At 54.2% G+C, this 19,773-nt stretch overlaps 5 protein-coding genes across 5 annotated transcripts; 2 read left to right on the forward strand and 3 right to left on the reverse strand.

Annotated features, from left to right (window-relative positions):
* Positions 1-974: 974 nt before the first annotated feature.
* On the reverse strand, positions 975-4,578 carry BDP55DRAFT_759199 (uncharacterized protein; the record flags this gene model as incomplete). The annotated part of the gene is made up of 4 exons (XM_060580823.1): positions 975-3,384; positions 3,451-3,948; positions 4,009-4,167; positions 4,231-4,578. The coding sequence occupies 4 exons, from the start codon at positions 4,576-4,578 to the stop codon at positions 1,396-1,398; spliced, it is 2,994 nt and encodes a 997-aa protein (XP_060422986.1). The 3' UTR covers positions 975-1,395.
* A 1,447-nt stretch (positions 4,579-6,025) lies between these two features.
* Positions 6,026-11,054, forward strand: BDP55DRAFT_565702 (uncharacterized protein; the record flags this gene model as incomplete). Its single annotated transcript, XM_060570444.1, has 3 exons — positions 6,026-6,319; positions 6,378-10,709; positions 10,773-11,054. The coding sequence occupies 3 exons, from the start codon at positions 6,026-6,028 to the stop codon at positions 11,052-11,054; spliced, it is 4,908 nt and encodes a 1,635-aa protein (XP_060422987.1).
* A 141-nt stretch (positions 11,055-11,195) lies between these two features.
* On the reverse strand, positions 11,196-12,572 carry BDP55DRAFT_402826 (uncharacterized protein). Its single transcript, XM_060567309.1, has one exon. It carries the CDS (start codon positions 12,282-12,284, stop codon positions 11,337-11,339), a length of 948 nt encoding a protein of 315 aa, XP_060422988.1. The 5' UTR covers positions 12,285-12,572; the 3' UTR covers positions 11,196-11,336.
* Positions 12,404-14,239, reverse strand: BDP55DRAFT_402828 (kinase-like domain-containing protein). The gene is made up of 4 exons (XM_060567310.1): positions 13,794-14,239; positions 13,637-13,736; positions 12,627-13,574; positions 12,404-12,570 (listed from the first exon to the last, which is right to left on the reverse strand). Exons 1-4 carry the CDS (start codon positions 13,856-13,858, stop codon positions 12,523-12,525), a joined length of 1,161 nt encoding a protein of 386 aa, XP_060422989.1. The 5' UTR covers positions 13,859-14,239; the 3' UTR covers positions 12,404-12,522.
* Positions 14,240-16,409: 2,170 nt separating this feature from the next.
* Positions 16,410-19,446, forward strand: BDP55DRAFT_734331 (SAFF domain-containing protein; the record flags this gene model as incomplete). The annotated part of the gene is made up of 6 exons (XM_060580197.1): positions 16,410-16,448; positions 16,656-16,748; positions 16,826-16,911; positions 16,978-17,633; positions 17,689-18,696; positions 18,746-19,446. 6 exons carry the CDS (start codon positions 16,410-16,412, stop codon positions 19,444-19,446), a joined length of 2,583 nt encoding a protein of 860 aa, XP_060422990.1.
* Between the last annotated feature and the right edge of the window lie 327 nt (positions 19,447-19,773).

The raw sequence follows: 19,773 nt of genomic DNA on the forward strand, positions 1-19,773 counted from the left end.
TTGCATGACAATACTAGCCGTGCCTGTTCGTCATCCCGTCGCTACCTTGCCTCTAGTGCTCCTCGGGTAAGGTAGGTCGTTCATGTACATCGCATCCCGCAGCGACGATCGCCGACAAGTCGTGGGAGGAGGCGTACGTAAAGGAGGGTTAAACACATCCGGAAAGAGGTGATGGTGGTGGTGGTGTGTGCAACGCAAACCTCGAAGGCGCATTGGACCCTCAAAACGAATGAAAGAAACAACGACACACACAGCAAAGGACTGCAGAGGTCTGGGAAGTTTAAAACATCTCCTCATTCCCGTTCCCCCGCTCTTCCTCTCGTGATACTCACCTGCTTCGTTGCTCCGCATCACACCGTCGTCGTGTAATCAAACCTCTACATTCCAACAACTCCGGATATAAACACTGCCACCCTCCGCACCTACAATACCAAATCAAACAAACCTCAAACCAAACAACATCAAACCACACGAGCATCACACCTTCAGAAATCACCAGAATACTCAACCCCCCAAAACAAACCACAAACATTACCGCAAAAATGGCATCCGAACAAACCCACCAAACCTCCCAACCCGACCTCTCAAACTACACCACTTCCCCAACCTCTCCCGCCACCCAAAACCAATCTTCCACCCCATCCGCCACCCCGTGCGCCATCGTCGAGTCCACGACAAACAGCTGGAAACCCTCCTTCGAGCGCCGCCAGAGCTGGAGCCAGGAAGACCAGAAGCGCGCGCTGCAGATGAGTCGGATTGAGGATGTCAAGACTGGTCCGGGGTTTACTGAGCGTTCATAAAGGGGGTTCGTCGGAGGATTGAAGATTGATGTGGCACCTTTTGCAGAAAGATTGTTTGACTTTTTCATGAGGGGAAAGCCTTCCGGGAGACACAGTACTACTGCATTGAGCTGACGGGAGTACTTACGCTTCGGTCAACGACGATGCGTTGAAGATGGTGGTTTTGGCGAGGAAGAATGATCTCGAGGGAAGGGTTTCTTTCCATACGATTCCTACACCTGAAGAACAAAATTGGCAATAAAGGGCATGGATGAATTCGCCGTCGGATGGTTGGTGAAGCATGGCGTTCAAAAATTGTATTACTAGGTTGCATCCTATCAAAGCGTTCACTATAACTCATATTTCCCACATCCTCCTCTTTTTTTTTCCGAGTATGGCTTTTAGACAGTGCAATGCTATTTGCAAACCACACGTAGCATTCAAATCACGGCGATCTATAACGAATGAGAAGTGACTATTGCATCATTGAGCGTGCTACTGATACAATTGAGAGTTTGCCTTGCTCAAGTGGCAGCCGAATCCTATAACCGAAAAAGGTATATGAACCATCCCAACGAAATCCCAAACTAACCCGCGAAACCCGCACGGCATCCACCTACAATCCCTTGGGTCCGTGTCCATCTTTGCCTCCCGTCTTGAAGTACTCTCCAACGACACCAATCGCGTAAGAAATCCCGCCCACCCACACGGCACCAAGAACAACCTTCTTGGCCCTGCTCCTCTTCGGCCGCTTCGGAGGCTCGAAATCCTGGCTGTCGCAGGATATCGTATTGCGCCTCCTCAGCGGGCTGAAGGGAGGTGGGGGCTTCTCTGTTGTCTCCGCTCCGGGGTAATCATAGTTGAGGTAGCCTGTAGGACTGGAAGAGTAAGCGCTTGGTACTACGGGGTCGCTCCCCATCATGTCGATGGGGTTCACCTTTGGCGCCTGGTATGTCGTCGGCTTCTCGATCGCAGGGGCGAAAGAGGCGGTAGCCTGATCCTTGGATGCCGTCTCTGCCTCGCGGACCTTGCGGAATACCAGGACGTCTCCGCTTCCGGAAACAATCTCATATCCCTCTTTCTGTAGGGTGCTAAAGTAGGGGAAGAACTTGGTCGGGTTCGACAACCGGAGAATCACCTCTGCCGGCGTCAACGGGGTTGCACTGTCCGGGACGACTGACGCGGTCTCGGCCGTGTTGATTGCCTGCATCGTCGGGTCGTATGCAAGAATCTTGTAGATGGTGGGTTGCCGAGGTGCCTGGGTTGTGGTCGAGGACACCACGCCCTCGCTCTCGGCGGCGGCAACGGCCTCCTGTGCGGTTGAAGAGGCATTGGCCATGGCATCCGTCACGGTTCCATATGTTCGGACGTAGGAGGGCCAGGTCTGCTTGCCACCGCACTCCTCAGAGTAGCTCACCTCAAGGCCTTGAGGCTCTTTTGAATACTGGTCGATTTGACCTCTCTTTCCCTCAATGCGGGTGGTCCTGAAGGAAGATGACCGGTCCAGGGATGGCTCCAGCTTGTGCTCCAGACTCGGAAAACTCTCATCAAAGGACGCAGCCTCAACCTCATCTTGATTGTGGCTCTCCTCAACCTTTTGACTGTCTGCGGCAGCCGCTACAATGTCGTTCCAATTCCGCGAAAAGTCTTCAGGAAAGTCCCTGACGTAGTTGCCAGTGAGGTTCTCCTTTTTGGAGGGGATATGATCCCACGCCTTGTTTCTCGACTGCCGCACTGCAATTCGCGCCGCTTTACTTGAGATATCCCAGTTCACGGCATACCGGGGAAGATCGGCCTCGAGAATCTGTCTGTTCGTCGTGCTGTACTCTCTCCGGGACTGGCCCGACGACGTCGGAATCTTGGCCCGAACATCGCTGGCACGGAGCAAGTCCAAGTCGTCGGCTCTCTCCTTCTCTGATGCCTGAGCAAAAGATTTGCGTCTGTTTGCCTTGGCAGCAATTTCTGCATCAAAGTCACCCAGACCCTTGGATACAGGGTCGATGACCTGGGTAGGCTGCCCATCCGGCTCGTTGTATCGGAAAGATTCGTACTGCTTGGCCTCGTCGAAAGCTTTCTGATCCCAGTCATTCCTGGGGCGGTGGCTTTCGGGCTCGTTGTACTGTACAGGCTGATGTTTGGCCGCCTCTTCAGGCTCAACCGCTGCAATGACACCTTCTGGTGGCGGTGCATCACCACGTTTAAACTCTTTGGAGTATTTTCCCAGATCCTTGTACTGCTTTGAGGCTTCCTCCGGGTGCATCGGCGGCTTGCCGTGAGGCTCATTCCAGCCAACGGGGTTGTAGGCATCGAGGTCCGTGTATGTCTTGGACGCCTCTTCTGGGTGCATGGGAGCTTGACCGTGGGGTTCGTTATAAGACATGGGGCCATATTTGTCCAGATCAGTGTAGGCTTTGGAGGCTTCCTCGGGATGCATGGGACGCAAACCCGAGGGTTCATTGAAAGAATGCGGGCGATACTTGTGAAGGTCGTCATAGTCTTTTGACTTCTCCTCGTTGGAACGGGGGCGCAATCCCTCAGGTTCGTTGAAACTGCTCGGTCCGTACTTGTGGAGGTCGTCATAGGACTGTGTCTCCTCCACAACATCCTTCTCGTTATGCATGATTGGGCCGTACTTGTGCAGGTCGTCGTAGGGCTGCTTCTCCTCCACTACATCCTTCTCATTGTGCATGATGGGACCATACTTGTGCAAATCTGAATACCGCTCGTACGGCTCCGGAACCTCAGCACTCTCATTGTGCATCACAGGGCGGTACTTGTCGAGGTCTTCGTATGCAGGCTGGGAGAGCTCCTCGGGAGGGCCATCGTTCAGTGTTGGGTTGGCATACTTGCCGAGATCCTCATACTTGGGCGTCACGTCTGCCTCCTCCAAGAAATCTTTGAGACCAACTGGTGTGTATTTGGCCAGATCGTCGTACTTCGGCTTCTCGGAAAGTTGCTTAGCATCAAGCTTCTCATCCATGACCGGCTTGTACTTGTCGAGATCCGCATATTGCGGGGTCTCCACAACTCCACTACTGGACCCAGCTTCGGCCCACGGGGCACTGTCAATGGTGACATTGCCATACTCTTTGAGTTCGTCGGCTGGGGGGACCCCGTCTGGGAAGAATGGCTCTTGGGTGTTTTTGTCTGAAGAGTTATCAAAAATCGACTGGGGCGCATGCGAAGAGTGCATTCTTCGGTTCGTAATCGGGTCGATGTCAGATGAGACGTCGCGACCGGCAGCAGCCGTATACTTGCTCCTGGTCTGGCTACCGAGATAATTGCGAATGTTTTGCAGAGGTGACTGCCACAAGTCATATTCCAACGGATTGGCGCGCCTGCCGGAAAATAGAGCATTGATGGCACTGCGCTCGACGTCTTCAATGTTCTGGCCGGGCCGGGTGCCCAGATTTTCGCCCGATGCACTCTTTTTCACGTCCTCCCCTCTCACGTATCTGCCGCCGGAGCGGGTATGGCCTTGTCTGATCCAGCACTGCGCCAACATCTTCTTCATCACGATTCTCGAATCTTGAGCACGCGAGTTTGGGTCCCAGGACAGCTTGCGATTGATCGATTCCATGTACTTGTATTTGATATGGCGCTGACGAAGACGTAGCTGACGCTGGACCTCGGGATCCAGGTAGGAAGACCACGCACCGAAGCGGAAGGCGTGAGTCTGGCCATAGTGGCTGGCCCTCATGGGTGTTTGGTTCGAGGATATCAGTGATCCCACCGAGGAGGTTCTGCCGGGGTAGAGACCGCCCGCACGAGACGAGGAGCGAGAGACGGTGGCGAGCATGACGATGGGTTTTAGCTTTGTGCCTTTACCATGCTCCCGAGACTGATCACATCCAAAGGTCAGCGGAATGTGATTCCAACGAGCGCGGTCTGAAACTGCGGGCGCGTCGTGCTTTCTCGAGGGTAGAGAGTGGTCGGCCAAATGCGGCAGCGAGTACTTGGACTCGAGCGCACGTGAATAAACCGGAACGACTTACACGAGGGAGAAGTGAGGGGGAGAGCTTCTCGTATCACGACCCGCATGTAGACTGTAAGACACGATGTTGCTTGAAACGTAGAGTTGAAAAGGGAGGAATTGAAATCTCAATCCGCCACCTTGACGATGTTAAGAGAGAGGCGAGCAAGGTTGGAAAGAAAGAAGTAGCGAGAGTTCAAAAGGTGCTGGACGGATAGGATGGACCGATGGCACAAGACGGGCCAGAGGGAGCAGCAAGCGGCAATCAGCTGCGACTGGCCGGGTTGGGACGTGGACCAGGTGGTAAGTCGCAATGGGGGAAGGTGGGATCCACAGTTACCGCTCCCTAGCGCTGCTCCCGCAGTGAGCCGGGTGGGCCACCGTGGGCACAGTGGGCTGAGAGCCACTGAGGTGCACGCCCCAGTGGAGAGCCTTCAGCAGGGCAGTTTGCGGGGTAAGCCTCTGTGCAGTGTTGACAGTGGACAGTGGCCCTCTTGGCCGAGGAACGCTTGAAACCGCCGAACGACCCCGAATTGGTGCAACTGGCCAGTGACGCAGGTGCTGAGTTCCGCCCGTGGCTGGAAAGTGGAGCAATTTGGAGCTGTGATAAATGCGGCCCAATCGAAGGGAATGGATAGGGCAGGGGGCAGATTAGGTACTGCGCACCTGGGCAGTGTGCACGGGTGAGGCCAGAAAGTGGCTAAATCACGTGTAACTTGCTGACCTAAGACAAGCTATCTCGGAGCACGGGCACGCTTACCTAAGGCAGGGCAGGTATGACAGCATCATCAGATGGAGCTTCGGCGGGGCATCTCATCCGTTTTCATTCGCCGTGGCCGGGGCTCAAATTGTTCACTCGGCCTGAGTCAATTCGGCGCTGCTGCTCTTTGCGGCGCAACAAGACGCACCCTGTCTGTGATTGCGATCCGAACTTTTTTCTTTGGATTCGACTTCGTTTGGTCATCACTTGCATTCACTGCCTTGGGGACGATTACAGTCGTAGGAATACTTTCTTTTTCTTATAGACTTTGCATTCCATCTCCGCTACCAATCCCTCTCGCTTCTCTTCTATCTCCGATACCTCGAACGAGAAATTAAAGGTGGTGCCCTGCCCGCCGCATTTCGCATTTGTGCACTGTAAATCGTAACTACCCCGCCAACGTCATTTTCGAGCTTTCCAGTTGCCTCCTTGCGCCGCGCGAACTCCTGCACTGAGCTGCACCAACATCTTCGACAACAATACCTTCAACACTGCCTTCAGTCACACTAGACCATGTCGCGTGCCTTTGGTAAAAGCGGCCGATCATCCGGCGCGAGGGGTTTTGGCAGTCCAGCGCCTGGTGGCTTCGGCGGCTTCTCCTCCGCTGGTGGTAGTGGTCTATCTTACCTCTCCGAGCCTCCCGACTTGACCTCCATATCCGATGCGAACGTCGTTGTTTCCTTCAAGAACGCCCTCAAGAAAGATGCTACAACAAAAGCCAAGGCGCTGGAGGACCTCCTCGCCTACGTACAGGCTCACCCGTTCGAGATGGAAGGAGGTGTAGAAGAGGCCATCTTGGAAGCATGGGTGCGTTATTCCCAGGAGACTATATGGTTTGATGATCATGTGGTAATTTGTGTAATAGGTCCAAATATACCCTCGCATTTCGATAGACAACTCTCGTCGCGTCCGCGAACTCTCCCACACCCTGCAGTTCGAGTTGATGAAGTCGGCACGGAAGCGCATGGAAAAGCGCGTACCAAAGATCGTCGGAACCTGGCTCGCTGGCTTATATGACAAGGACAGAGTGGTGTCGAGGGCGGCCAACGATGGCCTCTCCTCGTTTCTCAGCAGCCCAGAAAAGGTCGCGCTGTTCTGGAACAAGTGTCAGTCACAGATCTTAACATATGCGACGGACGCTATCCAGGAGACCAAGGACACCCTAAGCGACGAACGATCTACGACAGCCGACGATGCCGAGGCTAAATATCTTCGGGTTGTAGGCGCTAGTCTCTCCCTTGTACTCGGTCTCTTACAAAAGCTCGAGTCGACCGACATTCAAAAGGAGGAGGAGGCGTACGATACCTTCTTCGCTGAAGAGAAGGTCTGGAAAAGCGTGGTCACGGGCGACAGCTCGGTCAAGAAGACGGCGTGCCAGCTATTATGGGCGTGTCTTGACAAGAGGGCCGACTCTGTATCCTCCCAAATCTCCCGTTTGAAGAAGACATTCGTTGCCGAGGGACTCAAGAGCAGCCAAGCAGGATCGGCTGTCGAGTACGTCAGGGTTCTCACAAAGTTGACGACCAAGTTCTCCGAGATCTGGACGAGCTCGAGCGAGAAGAAGACACCGATAACCAGGCTGAACGGATTTTTGGAGAAGGGCTCCCAGAGTAGCTCCGCCAAGTACTGGGAGCACCTCGAGCACCTGATCAAGGCTATCCCAACCGAGCTCTTCACGGTCGATGCTTCAGCCGACGCCCTCAAGTCAATGAGGATAGGTATCAAAAGCAGAGAGGAGCCGCGCATGAACTCCACCGCGGCGTGGACCTGCTATGCCAGAACTACCAAGCACCTTTTGCAATCCTTTGCTTCCGACAGTCAGAGGGCAACGCTTGTTCAAGAGCATCTCTTCCCTCTGATCGAGCATTTCCTCTTACCGACACCCGAAAATTCGGCATGGGAGATTGGAGGGAATGGACGGCTTCCGGTGCTGGGAGAAGTATACGAGGTCTCTGTCGGCTCGTCATCCGAGGAATTGGCCAAGGCAACAACTGACAAGTTGGGGCTGCTCTCGTCGGCGTTCCGTACCAGAATATCCAGCTCACTCCCAGAGGTTTCAAAGGACTACGAAAAGTCTCAAGAGGCCATTGCTTCAGAGGGTACTCGCTGGTTCACTCTCGTCGGTCAAGTTCAGAGGGCAAACCCCACAGACAGTCTCTTGATCGAGCCTTCAAGGGCTATCATCAAATGCAGCGTGGACCTCCTGGCAACCAGAAATCTCAAGCAATATGGGGCAGCTGCAGTGCTCTACAGTGTGGGTAAAAACGCTCCGCGTGTGTGGAGGGACGCAGAAGCTGCTCAAGCCCTGGAGCAATTCCTGTCAACGCAAGGCCGGGATCGCATGGACATGTTGATGACTTCGCGGTCTGGTTCCGATCTGCTGAACTGCGTTAATGCCCTGGGCACTCTTGAGGGACAGGAAAAAACTTACGCCAGTACCTGGAAGACCTGGATCGAAGCTTTGTTGAGCCTATCCGATGACTCGCAGGCCATCAGAGGCATCGAACGTCTCATTGCGAACCACAAGGCGTCAAAGCTCTCCCAGTCACACGAGCAGCTCCAAAAGTTCATCGAATCCAAATGCTCCAGCACAGCCCGCGGAGAGCTGGATGCCTGGAGTCTGTTCGAGGCAGCCTTTGGCAACGATGCCATCGCCGATTCGACGGCCAAGCAATTGGTAGACAACAGCGTGTTGGCCTTGTCGCAAGATAAGCAGCACTCTGCTCAGGCCCTTCGCTCCCTGGAAATCATTACGAACAACAAGCCTGGACTCTTGTCTCAGGACGAGTCAACGCATATGGCGGTTGTGACTGAGCTATTGGGACTTGCCGAAATGAAGGACAGAGCAGTCTCTTCCCGTGCGACCTTGTTGAGGGCGCTACTGGAACAGCCCACCGATGGCACATCGCCAGTCGTTACCATTATTCAGAGGAATCTCGAAGACGCTGGGCCACAGTCACTTGGCGTCGAAACACTGGTTCAACAGGCCCTCCAGGCGTCCCAAGCTGGGTCTATCGCCATCGAGGACCTGTTCCCGAGCACGAATATCTGGATGCAGCAGCTCTCAAAGTTCTTCCAGGCCAAGCTTAACCCGTCATTATCGATCACTAGCGGTCTGGCAGGCGCTCACTTCCTCGTACAATCTACCGAGTCAGACCAACGCCTTCGTGTGCGCAGAGACCGAGACGGTCTCTCCATCCCAGCCAGAATGGCATCCTACACCTCCAAGCTCTTGTTGTCGGACATTTCGGTCTCCAGCCTGCCTGACAGCTTCCAGGTCGAGCTGCTCTACCTCCTTTGTGTCTCGGTTCAGATTGTGTCGGACCAGATCACACTAATGGACGAAAACAAGCTGTTCCTGAACCTCGAGATGGGAGATGCCCTTGCCTCGGCTGAATCGTTCGTCTCTTCCACTCGCGTAACCATCAACGCCATCGCCGATGAAGCCAAGGGATGGAGAGACGGCTCAGAATCTGGCTCGACGAAGTTGGTCAACGGTCTCATCGCCATCATGACACAAGAGACGAAGGAGCTCACCCCGTTGGGAGTCTACAGCTCCAGAGCATTGAGCGACCTCTTCCAGACTCTCGCCGAGAAGCATGGTTTCCCTGTGACTGGAGACGAAAAGATCAACCAACTGGCCACTCTCAAGGCTACGCCACCAACGATCCTGGCAGCGACGGCTGTGCTCGCCGGCTTCGGCGAGAGCCTGGAATCCTCAAAGGCCATTAACAACCTGTGCAACCGTCTTGTTAGCGACATTGCGGGCGCCAGCGTGGAGTCTGAAAAGGCCGAGAAAACACTACTGGTCCTCGTCCTCCTCAACGCATGCCTTCAAGTCTACGAGGTCGGCGAGGTCCCCGTGGCCAATAACCGCATCGTCTTTGCCGTTCGCCAAATCACGTCTTGGGTGGACGATATCCCTAACCTCACCCCCGCGCTGTCGGCCGAGATCTGCAGATCCTTGCAGAGACTGCTACCCTGCATGAAGGACGTATACGGTTCGTACTGGGAAAAGGCCATCGAGTTCTCCACCGCGTTATGGGCAAGGGCCTCCGACGACCGCCTCGACGACTCGCTGCCGTATATCCACGCATCGCTGAAGCTCATGACCGCCCTAGAGACACTATCGGAGCCAAACGACGATCTTGTGGACGCCATCAAGGAGTTCGCCGAAACCAAATCCCTCTCCCTTATCGAGCTCCTCAAGCTCGACCGCGAAAAGACCACGCAGCCCCTCGAGATCGTCGACGCCATCATCTGCAGACAAGTCAACAAGATCCCACTAAAGCACGTCACCGATCTCTCGGACCTTTACGGCCTCATCGCCGCCGACTCCCGCTCCATCCAGACGGCGGCCTTCAACCTACTCCACTACGCCCTCCCCGCCCGCCAGGAAGAACTCTCCGTCAACGTCCTCCTCGACAAGACCGACGCCCGCCTCCCAGACGAACTACTCTCCCTCCTTCTCGACGCGCCCACGCTAGACCGCTACCCAGATGAAGTCCTCGCGCAGTTCCCCCTCGCGATCCGCTCCTACCTGCTGTCATGGCACCTCATCTTCGACGCCTTCAGCACCGCTTCCCTCAAGGTTCGCCAGGACTACACGGAGCACCTCAAAACAGAAAATTACATTGCCCCGCTCATGGACTTTACCTTTGACGTGCTAGGCCACTCGGCCGCGCACCCGCTCAACCTCGAGCGCGAGGGCCTGACGACGCAGCACCTCACCTCGTACAGCGTCTCCCTCGCCGACGCGGAACCCGACGAGCGGAACTTGCACTGGCTGCTCGTGCACCTGTACTACCTCACCCTGAAATACACCCCCGGTCTCTTCAAGACGTGGTACCTCGACTGCCGCTCCAAGCAGACGCGCATCGCAGTAGAGGGCTGGATGACGCGCTACTTTTCTCCCATCATCATCTCGGACGCGCTCGACGAGGTGGCGGCATGGACAGCGGCCCAGGATCCGCCCGCCGACGAGGACGAAAAGGAGCTCGTGGTGAAAGTCAGCAAAGCGTCAAGGGAGATCACGGCCGGCGTCGAGGTCGACGAGAGCATGGCGTCTATTGCCGTCAAGGTCCCCGCGAGTTATCCGATTGAAGGCGTCTCCGTCGTCGGGATCAACCGTGTCGCGGTCAACGAGCGCAAGTGGCAGAGTTGGCTTCTCACGACGCAGGGCGTGATTACATTCTCGGTAAGCTTACCTCCCCATCTCCTAATCCATTCCATCAGTCGAAATATTGACCATCACAAAAAGAACGGAAGCATCATCGACGGCCTTTCCGCCTTCCGCCGCAACATCGTCGGTGCCCTCAAGGGTCAATCCGAGTGCGCCATCTGCTACTCCATCATCTCCACCGACAAGCGCATGCCCGACAAGCGGTGCTCGACGTGCAAGAACCTCTTCCATCGTACGTGTTTGTACAAGTGGTTCCAGAGCAGTAACCAGAATACGTGCCCGCTGTGCCGTAACCCGATTGACTACCTGGGCCAAGATACCAGGGCGCGGAGGGGGCAACAGTCAGATTATGTGGTCTAAGGCAGCTAGGTCTCTCACGTGCATTGCGACTGTGGGAGCCGTGTTGAATTACAAAGGGAATAGGGAACAGAAGAATGACGGACGAAGAAGATGACATCGAGAAGATGAGATGAGAAAGACGGAAAGTATATTCCCTTGTAACATCAAATTCTAGAACATGGGAAAAAAGCAAGCAAAAGGCTAGAATGCCAGGCGTAGATAAATGACAAAAAGCAGACACTTTCAAAAATGCAAGACCCCTAACAGTCCGTGAACCCGCGTAACACCATGAAACCATGCAACTCAAATCAACCTATCGAGACCCTCGCGAACAAGCTTGAGAATTTCCTCGGCCTCCCGGATACGTCGAAGGCGCAGCTCTTCGAGAGACAAAGGGCCCGGTTTCTCTGGGTTGAATCCCAACTTCTCCTTGACATCCGTGATGGGCTCGACACATGCAGGAACAGACTCCTGATCGGCATCGCTCACAGCCGTATTGGATTCGACAACGTCGGAGACTAAGCATTCGTCCATACTTGTGTCGGAGTCGGTGGTTTCCGGGACGTCCTCGGGAATGGCCACCGATATGACCTTCCCGAGCCTCTTGGCCCACACAATCTGAGAGGAACGCCTAAGAGATTCCTTACGGAGCCGCGTGGTGCTTTTAGTGACGCGAGCAGGCTGTCGGGTGGCCAAGACCCTGTTGGCGATGGCACTCGCCCCCCTCTCTCGGTCCTCTATCTGTTTTTGACGTCTCTCGTTGTTCCTGCAATTTCGGCATTCCGATCCATTATTACCTTTCTCTGTAGAGACATACCAGATGCACTCGTCACACTTCACCATACAACCAGCCTTCACACAACCCTTGTGGTATTTGTGTTTATCCCGGAGACAATGGTGGGGGATTTTGCCTCCTGCTGTTCTTTTGGACAAGCTAGTGATGGCTGGTATGGCATCGCTCTTTCTTCTATCATCTCGTCTTGACCCCTCTGATTGTCCCTTGAGAAGTTTCGTATCCGGTGCGTTCTGTTTGCCCACATTCGCGCCGTCATAGGTTTTTACTTTCTTCGGGCCAGAAGATGGGCGATCTTTTGATCTTTTGATGCCGAGATGGGCCATTGTTTGGCAGCTTTCTTCAAACTTCCGAAGTGCGTATGAGACTAATAGTCGCTGAAATGACTTGAAGTTGCGAGATGGGAACCGTTGAAATTGACGCGGTTCGATGATGAGAGCGCGCAGGACCGCAGACATTAATACCTCGTGCGAGATTCCAGGGCCTTTGTTTTTCGACACTGAGACTTCGTCGCAGGGCTCTAAAGGTTTCAAGGCTCGCGGGACTCAATGAAGGCCAAGAACACAAAGCAACGGCTTTGTATACCTGTAGCACGGTGTTGGCCCCTTTTTCTTCGACCGTCCCAAAGGCTCAAGCCGACCCATCTTCAAATACTCCGGCTCTTTATCACGTTGTCCTCGAAAACCGGATGGTCTTCTATGCTTGGCATTCTTCAGCATCTAACATGAACGTGTGCTGTAAAGCCTATCGTGTAGTCAGCAAAGCAATTGCTTCGGGTGAGAGAGGTCTTTACAACTCACCTGCTCAGACGTAGCCCTCTTGGAGTCAAAGCGCACCAGGCTCGATATCAAGTCTCGAGCTTGGGGATCAACCTCAGGAAGAATGTCTGTCCACGGCTGGCCGTTAAACATGCGGTACATCTCAAAGGGTGGCGTCTTGAAGCTTGCGGCCTCGGGCCAGGTCTCGCGTGTCGGTGTGCCCAAGGTTTTGAAAATGCTCAAGATCAGACCCAGCTGGTTACCGTCCTCATGGGCCGGCCTTGATTCAAATAAGGGCTTTGAGGGGCTGCGACAGCACTCGGCCAGCATGGCCCCAGCCGCCCACATATCGACAGAAGGACCGTAGGCTTTATCGCCAAAGAGTGCTTCAGGCGCTCGGTAGGGGCCAGTTCCGATATCCAGAATCTTGGATTTGGCAGGCTCTGAGATAATGGACATGGTTGGGTGCCAGGCTGTTCCAAAATCAGACAGGTAGGCTGGCCCATCTGCGCCGTCGAGCAGGATGGCTTCGGGTTTGACGTCTCGGTGTACGATTCCTTGGCTGTGAATGTCCACAAGAGCAGTAAAGATGTCCTTGAAGAGACGTCTAACCTGAGGTAATGGAATGGTTCCTTTGTCAATGACGTCGGCAAGTGTCATGGGCTTGTAAGGAAACACCAAAACAAATCTCTGTTCTTGGTCCCTGAATGCTTCCAAAAGGGGAATGCATGGTCGTTTCAAGGTCGCTAGAATCTTGGCCTCGCGTTGCGGATTGTGAGGCTCAATGTTGTGCGTTTCCACAATGACCTTGAGGGCTCGGTCTTTGCATCGGTAGACTTCTGATGTTATGCCACTTGCAAAAGAAATGCAGTTTTTGTAAGAACCAATGGTGACGCCGGCGTCTTCAGGTTGGTCATCAGCAGGTGCCGAAGCTTCTGGGCGAGACAAATTGGCTGAGCCGACTAGCTGGCAGATTTCGTCGTATTGAGTCTTACATTGACGTGTAAGTGTTGAACACAGGCAAAAGATGCGAGATAGGGCCGGGGACTTACTCTGGACGAAGAGTCCTTATAAGCCTGATTTTCTACAGAAAATGCGTCCGACTGTGAAGTGGCCTTGGCATCCGGGCTAGCTGCTTCCAAAACAGACTTTCTGCGGAGAATCCGGTCTCAGTATGGCTTGAATGCATGTTGGAGGGTTGTGACTTACATCCTCTGAATGTTTTCATATCGATCCGACGCCGATAGTTGCGTCCTCCAGTCGTCGTCTGCCATGAGAATCGAGTGGCTGTCGAGGACGGAAGTCGGTGTAAGATGGATGAGCAAGGATTAGGAGACTTGAACGGTGGTGCACTGGCGTCGCTTTCCATTAATTGTTCTTAGTGAGCGCCAGACAGGAAGGGATGAGGCGTCGTTGCAGCTTTCGTTGATGATCCCTGACGCAGCCAGGAAAGAGCGCAGTTGGACATAGGTACGTACCGTGTGAGAAAATGGAAGCCGGGGACGGTGGAAGGACTCTCCGGGCCGGACCCCGCCGGTGTGGACCTTGCCGGATGACAGCGTTCGCACAGTGCGGACTTGCTGCCTCCTTTTCGAGTGGAGGGGAAAGAAGGAAAAGGAAGAGCATCCAAGGTAATGAGCTTACATAATAGCTGGTTGGGCATCGCAATTCCGGGTACCTGACGAGGGGCGTTCCATGGCGTCAAAATATGTCTTTAATTATTTCTTCGACTCAATCTTAGCTTCTCTCCTAGCCTCACGAGGCGTAAGGATTATCATGGTCTTTTACTGCGCTAATGCGCACCACTCTTGGGTCTCACTTTGCGCAGTCCTTGGAGGGCTGCCGGTACTAAGTCGCTCCAGGAAGGGCTCTTTTTTCTCAGCACTTACACATTGGTGGGTGGTGTTCTGGCTTGAAGATCCTTGCGATTGAATTAAGGGCCAAAATAAAACTTCATGCGCAGCTGACAAGCTGCAAGGATGGTGCGGCTCAGTGATGCGGTTTTTTTTTTTTTCACTCCTTTTCCTTTCCCTGTTGCGCTCGCTGGCTTGGTCTCCGCGGGTTCAAATTGAATTTCGATCAGAGACTTTACGCGGGCGCGACACGTCAGGGCACTTCCCGTCATCTCATACAGGCACCGTTCCTCTGAACCTTGCTGGGAGGATGCGGGATGCTAAACAGGATCAACGTGACTAAGGCAACGTGAAAGCAGGGAAGCTGCTTAAGGTTGACGGAAGGTGGTCTGGGTTATGCAGCCCGCCGCCGCCGTTGTTTCTAGTATTAGGGGGACGAGCGGTGCCATGGTGCTTACCTGCTTCAGTTCTCATGTACGTAGTAAGTGTATGTCTTGCCTGCTGTACTCTTGTCAGCATCAGAAGAGGGCTTGTTCAAGCTGGAAGGCTCAATTGGGTTCTTCCTCGGTTGCCAATCCGCGCTGAGAAATGCTAACTTGGTCTGTAAAGTGCGTGACGTATTCGCAGAACTCCCCTCCGAGCTAGCCTGTTTCGACTACAGGAGCCCTGTCAGACCCAAAGCTCAGAGAGATGAGGGTGGTTGGTCAGTGTGGAACTGGAGTTGAGATGTAATTCATCTCTCTTAGCACGAATGAGCTGTCAAGGGACCTAATTGACCCAGCTATTCTCCTATCGAATGTATACTAGGATGACTAGAAGAAAGAAGAGGAAAAGGAGATGGGTAGCGATTAATTCTAGATAAATGTTCTTCGTGTGGTTGGAATTGAACAGTCGACTGGATGAGTACGAATTCGTTGAATGGTACGTCCTTGTCCGCAGGTCCCGGGCCAATTGTCCCATCCGAATCCAATAAATTCAAATCAGGCGCCAATGGAACATCCGCTGAACCTTTGGTCACGGAGTGACTGCACTCGGGCCAATTGGCGACGCATTCGAGAAGAAAAAAAGGTACGTGAGACATCTCAAGGATGAGGTTGGATGACATTGACACCCAGGTGCCAGTGGGAGACCAAGGAGGCGTCGAGGCCACGCAGCAGCATTGAACAACGTAAAGCAAGAAGCAGCATTAGACGGCACTCACCACGTTGCTCTATATGCAGTTGACGCGTCTTGGTATTGATTGAGGCTTCTCATGTCCACGTACTGTAAGGTAAGGTAAGGTAAGGTAGTGTACATTGAGGTATTCGTACTTGGTAATTGCATCGTCCAAGTCCGACCTGTGAATGCATGTACTTTGTACCGAAAAAAATATCCCAAGTCCAGCCCAGCCCATGCCCCCCCGGTCCGGTCCTCTCCACACTTCATCATCAGCCCAAGACTAAATAAAAGAAGATGAGAACAAGTCACTTTTGGCTATGCTGGATATGTAAGGGTGACTTGTGGCTACGAGGAGTTCTTCCCGGCTTTCCATGGAACCAATCCAATGGAAGGGCCCACTCTCCCACACATCACTGGCGACTACGGAGCACGGGGAGGTACCTTAGATAGGTATGGATACCTTACGGAGAATGGAGTACCTACGGATACCAAGTACAGTCGCATGCACCCTGCTGCACCTGGTGACTGCCTGACCTTCCTCTTCTTCGGCAACAGCAGCAACAGCCAGCAGGAAGCGACAGCCTGCGCCATTCCTTCCTGCCTTATTGTTCCAACCATCCACTCAATTCCCGCCGCCGCCGTCTCGCAGGACAACCCACCTTCCTCACACCTCACGACTTTCCCACGATGCGAATGCTCCTCACTTCGCCCACACCTTTTCCCCCATCATAGATAGCATCGCTATGCGCGCCTTTTCTCTCATTGCTTGCATTCATCGTACATGACTTTGCGCGCGCCGCACTAATTAGACACAATGGATGATCTCGCGAGGGCCGAGTACCCGGCCATGCTGGTAATGTTTCCCACCCCTCTCCCCCATCAATTCCCGTCATTTCGTCACTATTTCCCCCAGTGTTGGAAAGGCCTTCCTACCGGGCAGAAGCCGAGGTCAGGCTGGCCTTCCACAATCCACTTCCCTGCGACTGATGTACTTCGAATGCCTTGGAAGGAGCGCAATGTTTGCGACTTGTTTTGCTGACTATTGATTCTCTTTGTTTAGGAGCACCTCCAGCCCATGCAGGCCGTGAACGTCCTTACCGATCGTGTGAAGAGAATAAACAAGATCAACACCGAGATCGCAGACTGGTTGCAGGTAAGGCACCACCCACGATGACTACAATGCGACAGCATACGACAATCCCGTGCTGAACAATACCCCCTCCCACTCAGGAACGCCGCCGAGTCGAAGATCAATACGTCCAGAGCCTCAAGAAATTGTTGGCCTTCAAAGTCCCCAACAGCTCGTCTGAGCTTGGGTAGGTTGCCCTGAACCATTGCGTTTGACTCTCAGGAGTAGGTCCGTATACTGATAAATTACGTAGCGTCTTTTCCGGCCCCTGGGACAAAATCCTTCAATCCGTCGACTCAACTGCCCACTCCCACCACGTTTTCGCAAGCCAACTCGAAAAAGATGTCGAGGGTCCCCTGCGCAACTTCCAGTCCCGCAAGGAGATGCAGAACATGCAGACCATCACCGCTAACTTGACCTCCATGGCCCGAGACCTTGAAGACGCCCAGAAAAAGACCGAAGCCTTGGCCCGGAAGGGCCCGAAGACGAACACCCAGAAGATGGCGGATGCCACGGCGAGACTCGAGTCTGCCACCCAGCAGTGGGATTCGCAGGCCCCCTTCATCTTTGAGACCCTACAAGCCCTCGACGAGCAACGCGTGAACCAGCTGCGCGACCTGCTGACGCAATACGAGACCCACGAAAGCGACCAGGCGCAACGGAACCAGAGCCGGGCTGCCGATACCCTGGCTTCCATGCTGGAGATCAGCACAGAACAAGAAATCGCAAGCTTCAAGGAAAGGATTTTGTCTGGCAGACCGAGGTTGGAGAAGAGGGCCACGGCGTCTAGACAATCCTCCAACGCACTCACGAGCCAGACCCTGGCACCGCCTCCACCGCCGCCCAGTAGTCTTGGCCACCACGACGATGACGCAAGCGAACACTCCGGTCTAGGCGAAGGAAAGAGTGGTATGCCGCATTATGGGATACTGTCTAGATAATGGGAGACTAACATTGAACGCAGAATCAAAGTTGCGAAGCCGCATCGGCACGATGCTCGGTCGCCGCCGACAGAGCGTTCACGGCGGGTTCGGTCAGATTTCTCCCGGAAAGGGCGGTGTCCCGTCGTTCGGCCGAGGCCTCAGCAGCAGTCATAGTAGCACTCACGTTCGCCCCGGCCTTTCTCCGCGAGCATCGTCAAATAACCTCAACGAGACGAACAACCGGCTTTCTGCTCTTCCCGAGACACCCGACTCTCCCAGACCGCCTCAGTCCTCCGGAACAGACGGACCGCTCCACGAAGGCACCAACGGCTTCAGTAACTTCCCATCAGATGGTGCTCGGTTGGGTTCTTCTGCTGGTCCCGTCAACGGAAACCATGATACCGATGCTTTGGATGTTGCTCCTCCACCTGGCCCTCCTCCGTCACAGGGCAAAGACTCCCAAGCCAAGGACGATGAAGGCTTCACGATCCGGCCACCCGACAACGATCCAATTTCTCAAGCTCAGCGCGAGGCTGCCGAGGAGAATGAGCAAATGTTCAAGCTGAACATTGCGAGCTCTCCCATCGCCGAGGAGGATGCCGATGCGAAACAGGCTGCCATGTCAAATGTCGCAAACACGTTGACGCAGATGGCTGCTCCGTCACGCAAGCTGGGAACTGTGCGAGGACGGAGAGACGTAAGAAGTACCATCTACGTGCCGCCTCCTAGCCTGCCCGAGCCCGAGCTCACGAACGAGAACCCATTCCCGACGTCGCCATCATTGCCAAGCCAGTCGTCCAAGCCTACGACCGTTGCTGCCCTCACGTCCGAGGCCAGCATCGCCGCAACCTCAGATACGCAGTCAATCCGCTCAGCGAATTCCCTCGTGAGCCTTGCGCATCTGAAGCACCCCGACATGCACGAGCCTGGACTCAATGCCTCCGTCATTGAAACGGTATCGGCAACCTTTGAGGATGGAACCGTCAAAAGCGCCAAGGTTCACGGTGAAATCGCTTTCGCCTACCACGCAACTGGTGATGCCCCGCAAGGTCAGTCAAGCTTTCCAATCTGTCGACTTCGAATGCTAACGTTCACCAGAACATGAGACCATTAGGATCAACAACTTTCCGAGCCTGGAGGTAATTGGACCAAACCGCATCTTTGTTCAGAACAGCCCTGGAAAGTCTGACGAGTTCCACTTGGACGTGTCGCATCTCAACAAGACATCTACTGCGTTTACGTATAGGGTACACGCTGGCGATGCCGACGGCTCCGGTTTGGCAGCGCAAGTTCCCCTGATGATCCGCCCTGCTTGGAAGCCCCAGGGCGACAAGCTCGGACTTCTCTTGCAGTACTCCCTGAACCCCGCGAGTAACCTTACAGCTCCTGTTACACTGCAGAACGTCGTATTCGTCGCCACATACGAGGGTGCCAAGGCTTCAGGTGCCCAGACAAAGCCGACTGGAACGCATTTGAAGGACAAGCACCTGGTGTACTGGCGTCTTGGTGACTTGACTCTCACAAACGAGATCCAGAAGATTGTGTGCCGTATCGTGGGAGCCGAGAATGCGGAACCCAAGCCTGGCCATATCGAAGCCCGATGGGAGCTCACTCCGGAGACTCTGGGCAGTGGCATCACTATCTCCCGACTGGAAGAAACCAAGGGCAAGGGCAAGGACGAAGATGCCGACCCCTTTGCCGACGACAACCCGACCTCGCCGGCGCTGCCAGCTGATCAGCAGTGGGTGGACGTGAGCTTGGTGAAGAAGATTACCAGCGGCAAGTACGAGGCCAAGTAATCTCTGCAGCCATGAACTTTTTTTTAATGAGGAAGATGTGGTGCGTGGTGTACATACCCGTTCGAAGTGGTAGACTTTGTATTGCCATTGGAAGACAGACCATTTTACATAGCGAGCGCATGGCAGGAGAAGGAAAAGAAGGCACCCCCGGATAATCACTTTGTCTGGCTGGTCACCTATTGAATTTTTTTTTAAACCTCCCCCATCTTCTGGTGTTGGATTTTCGAGGAGCATGATCTCGTGTTGTGGGATCATCCCTTTGATGACGGAGACGGACGTTTTTGTGAGGGGGCTTGTGGGTAGTTTCTGTACCGATATGATGAAGAA

This window comes from Colletotrichum godetiae (assembly GCF_030913485.1).
Source record: "Colletotrichum godetiae strain CBS 193.32 chromosome Unknown BDP55scaffold_77, whole genome shotgun sequence".
NCBI classification, from domain to species: Eukaryota; Fungi; Ascomycota; class Sordariomycetes; order Glomerellales; family Glomerellaceae; genus Colletotrichum; species Colletotrichum godetiae.

Excerpts from the sequence above, each read along its gene's own strand:
- BDP55DRAFT_402828 (XM_060567310.1), bottom strand. The coding sequence starts at position 13,858 with ATGGCAGACGACGACTGGAGGACGCAACTATCGGCGTCGGATCGATAT. Across the intron at positions 13,737-13,793 it reads TATGAAAACATTCAGAGGAT|AAAGTCTGTTTTGGAAGCAG; the intron begins GTAAGTCACAAC and ends GATTCTCCGCAG. Across the intron at positions 12,571-12,626 it reads AGAGGGCTACGTCTGAGCAG|GCTTTACAGCACACGTTCAT; the intron begins GTGAGTTGTAAA and ends ACTACACGATAG.
- BDP55DRAFT_402826 (XM_060567309.1), bottom strand. The coding sequence starts at position 12,284 with ATGTCTGCGGTCCTGCGCGCTCTCATCATCGAACCGCGTCAATTTCAA.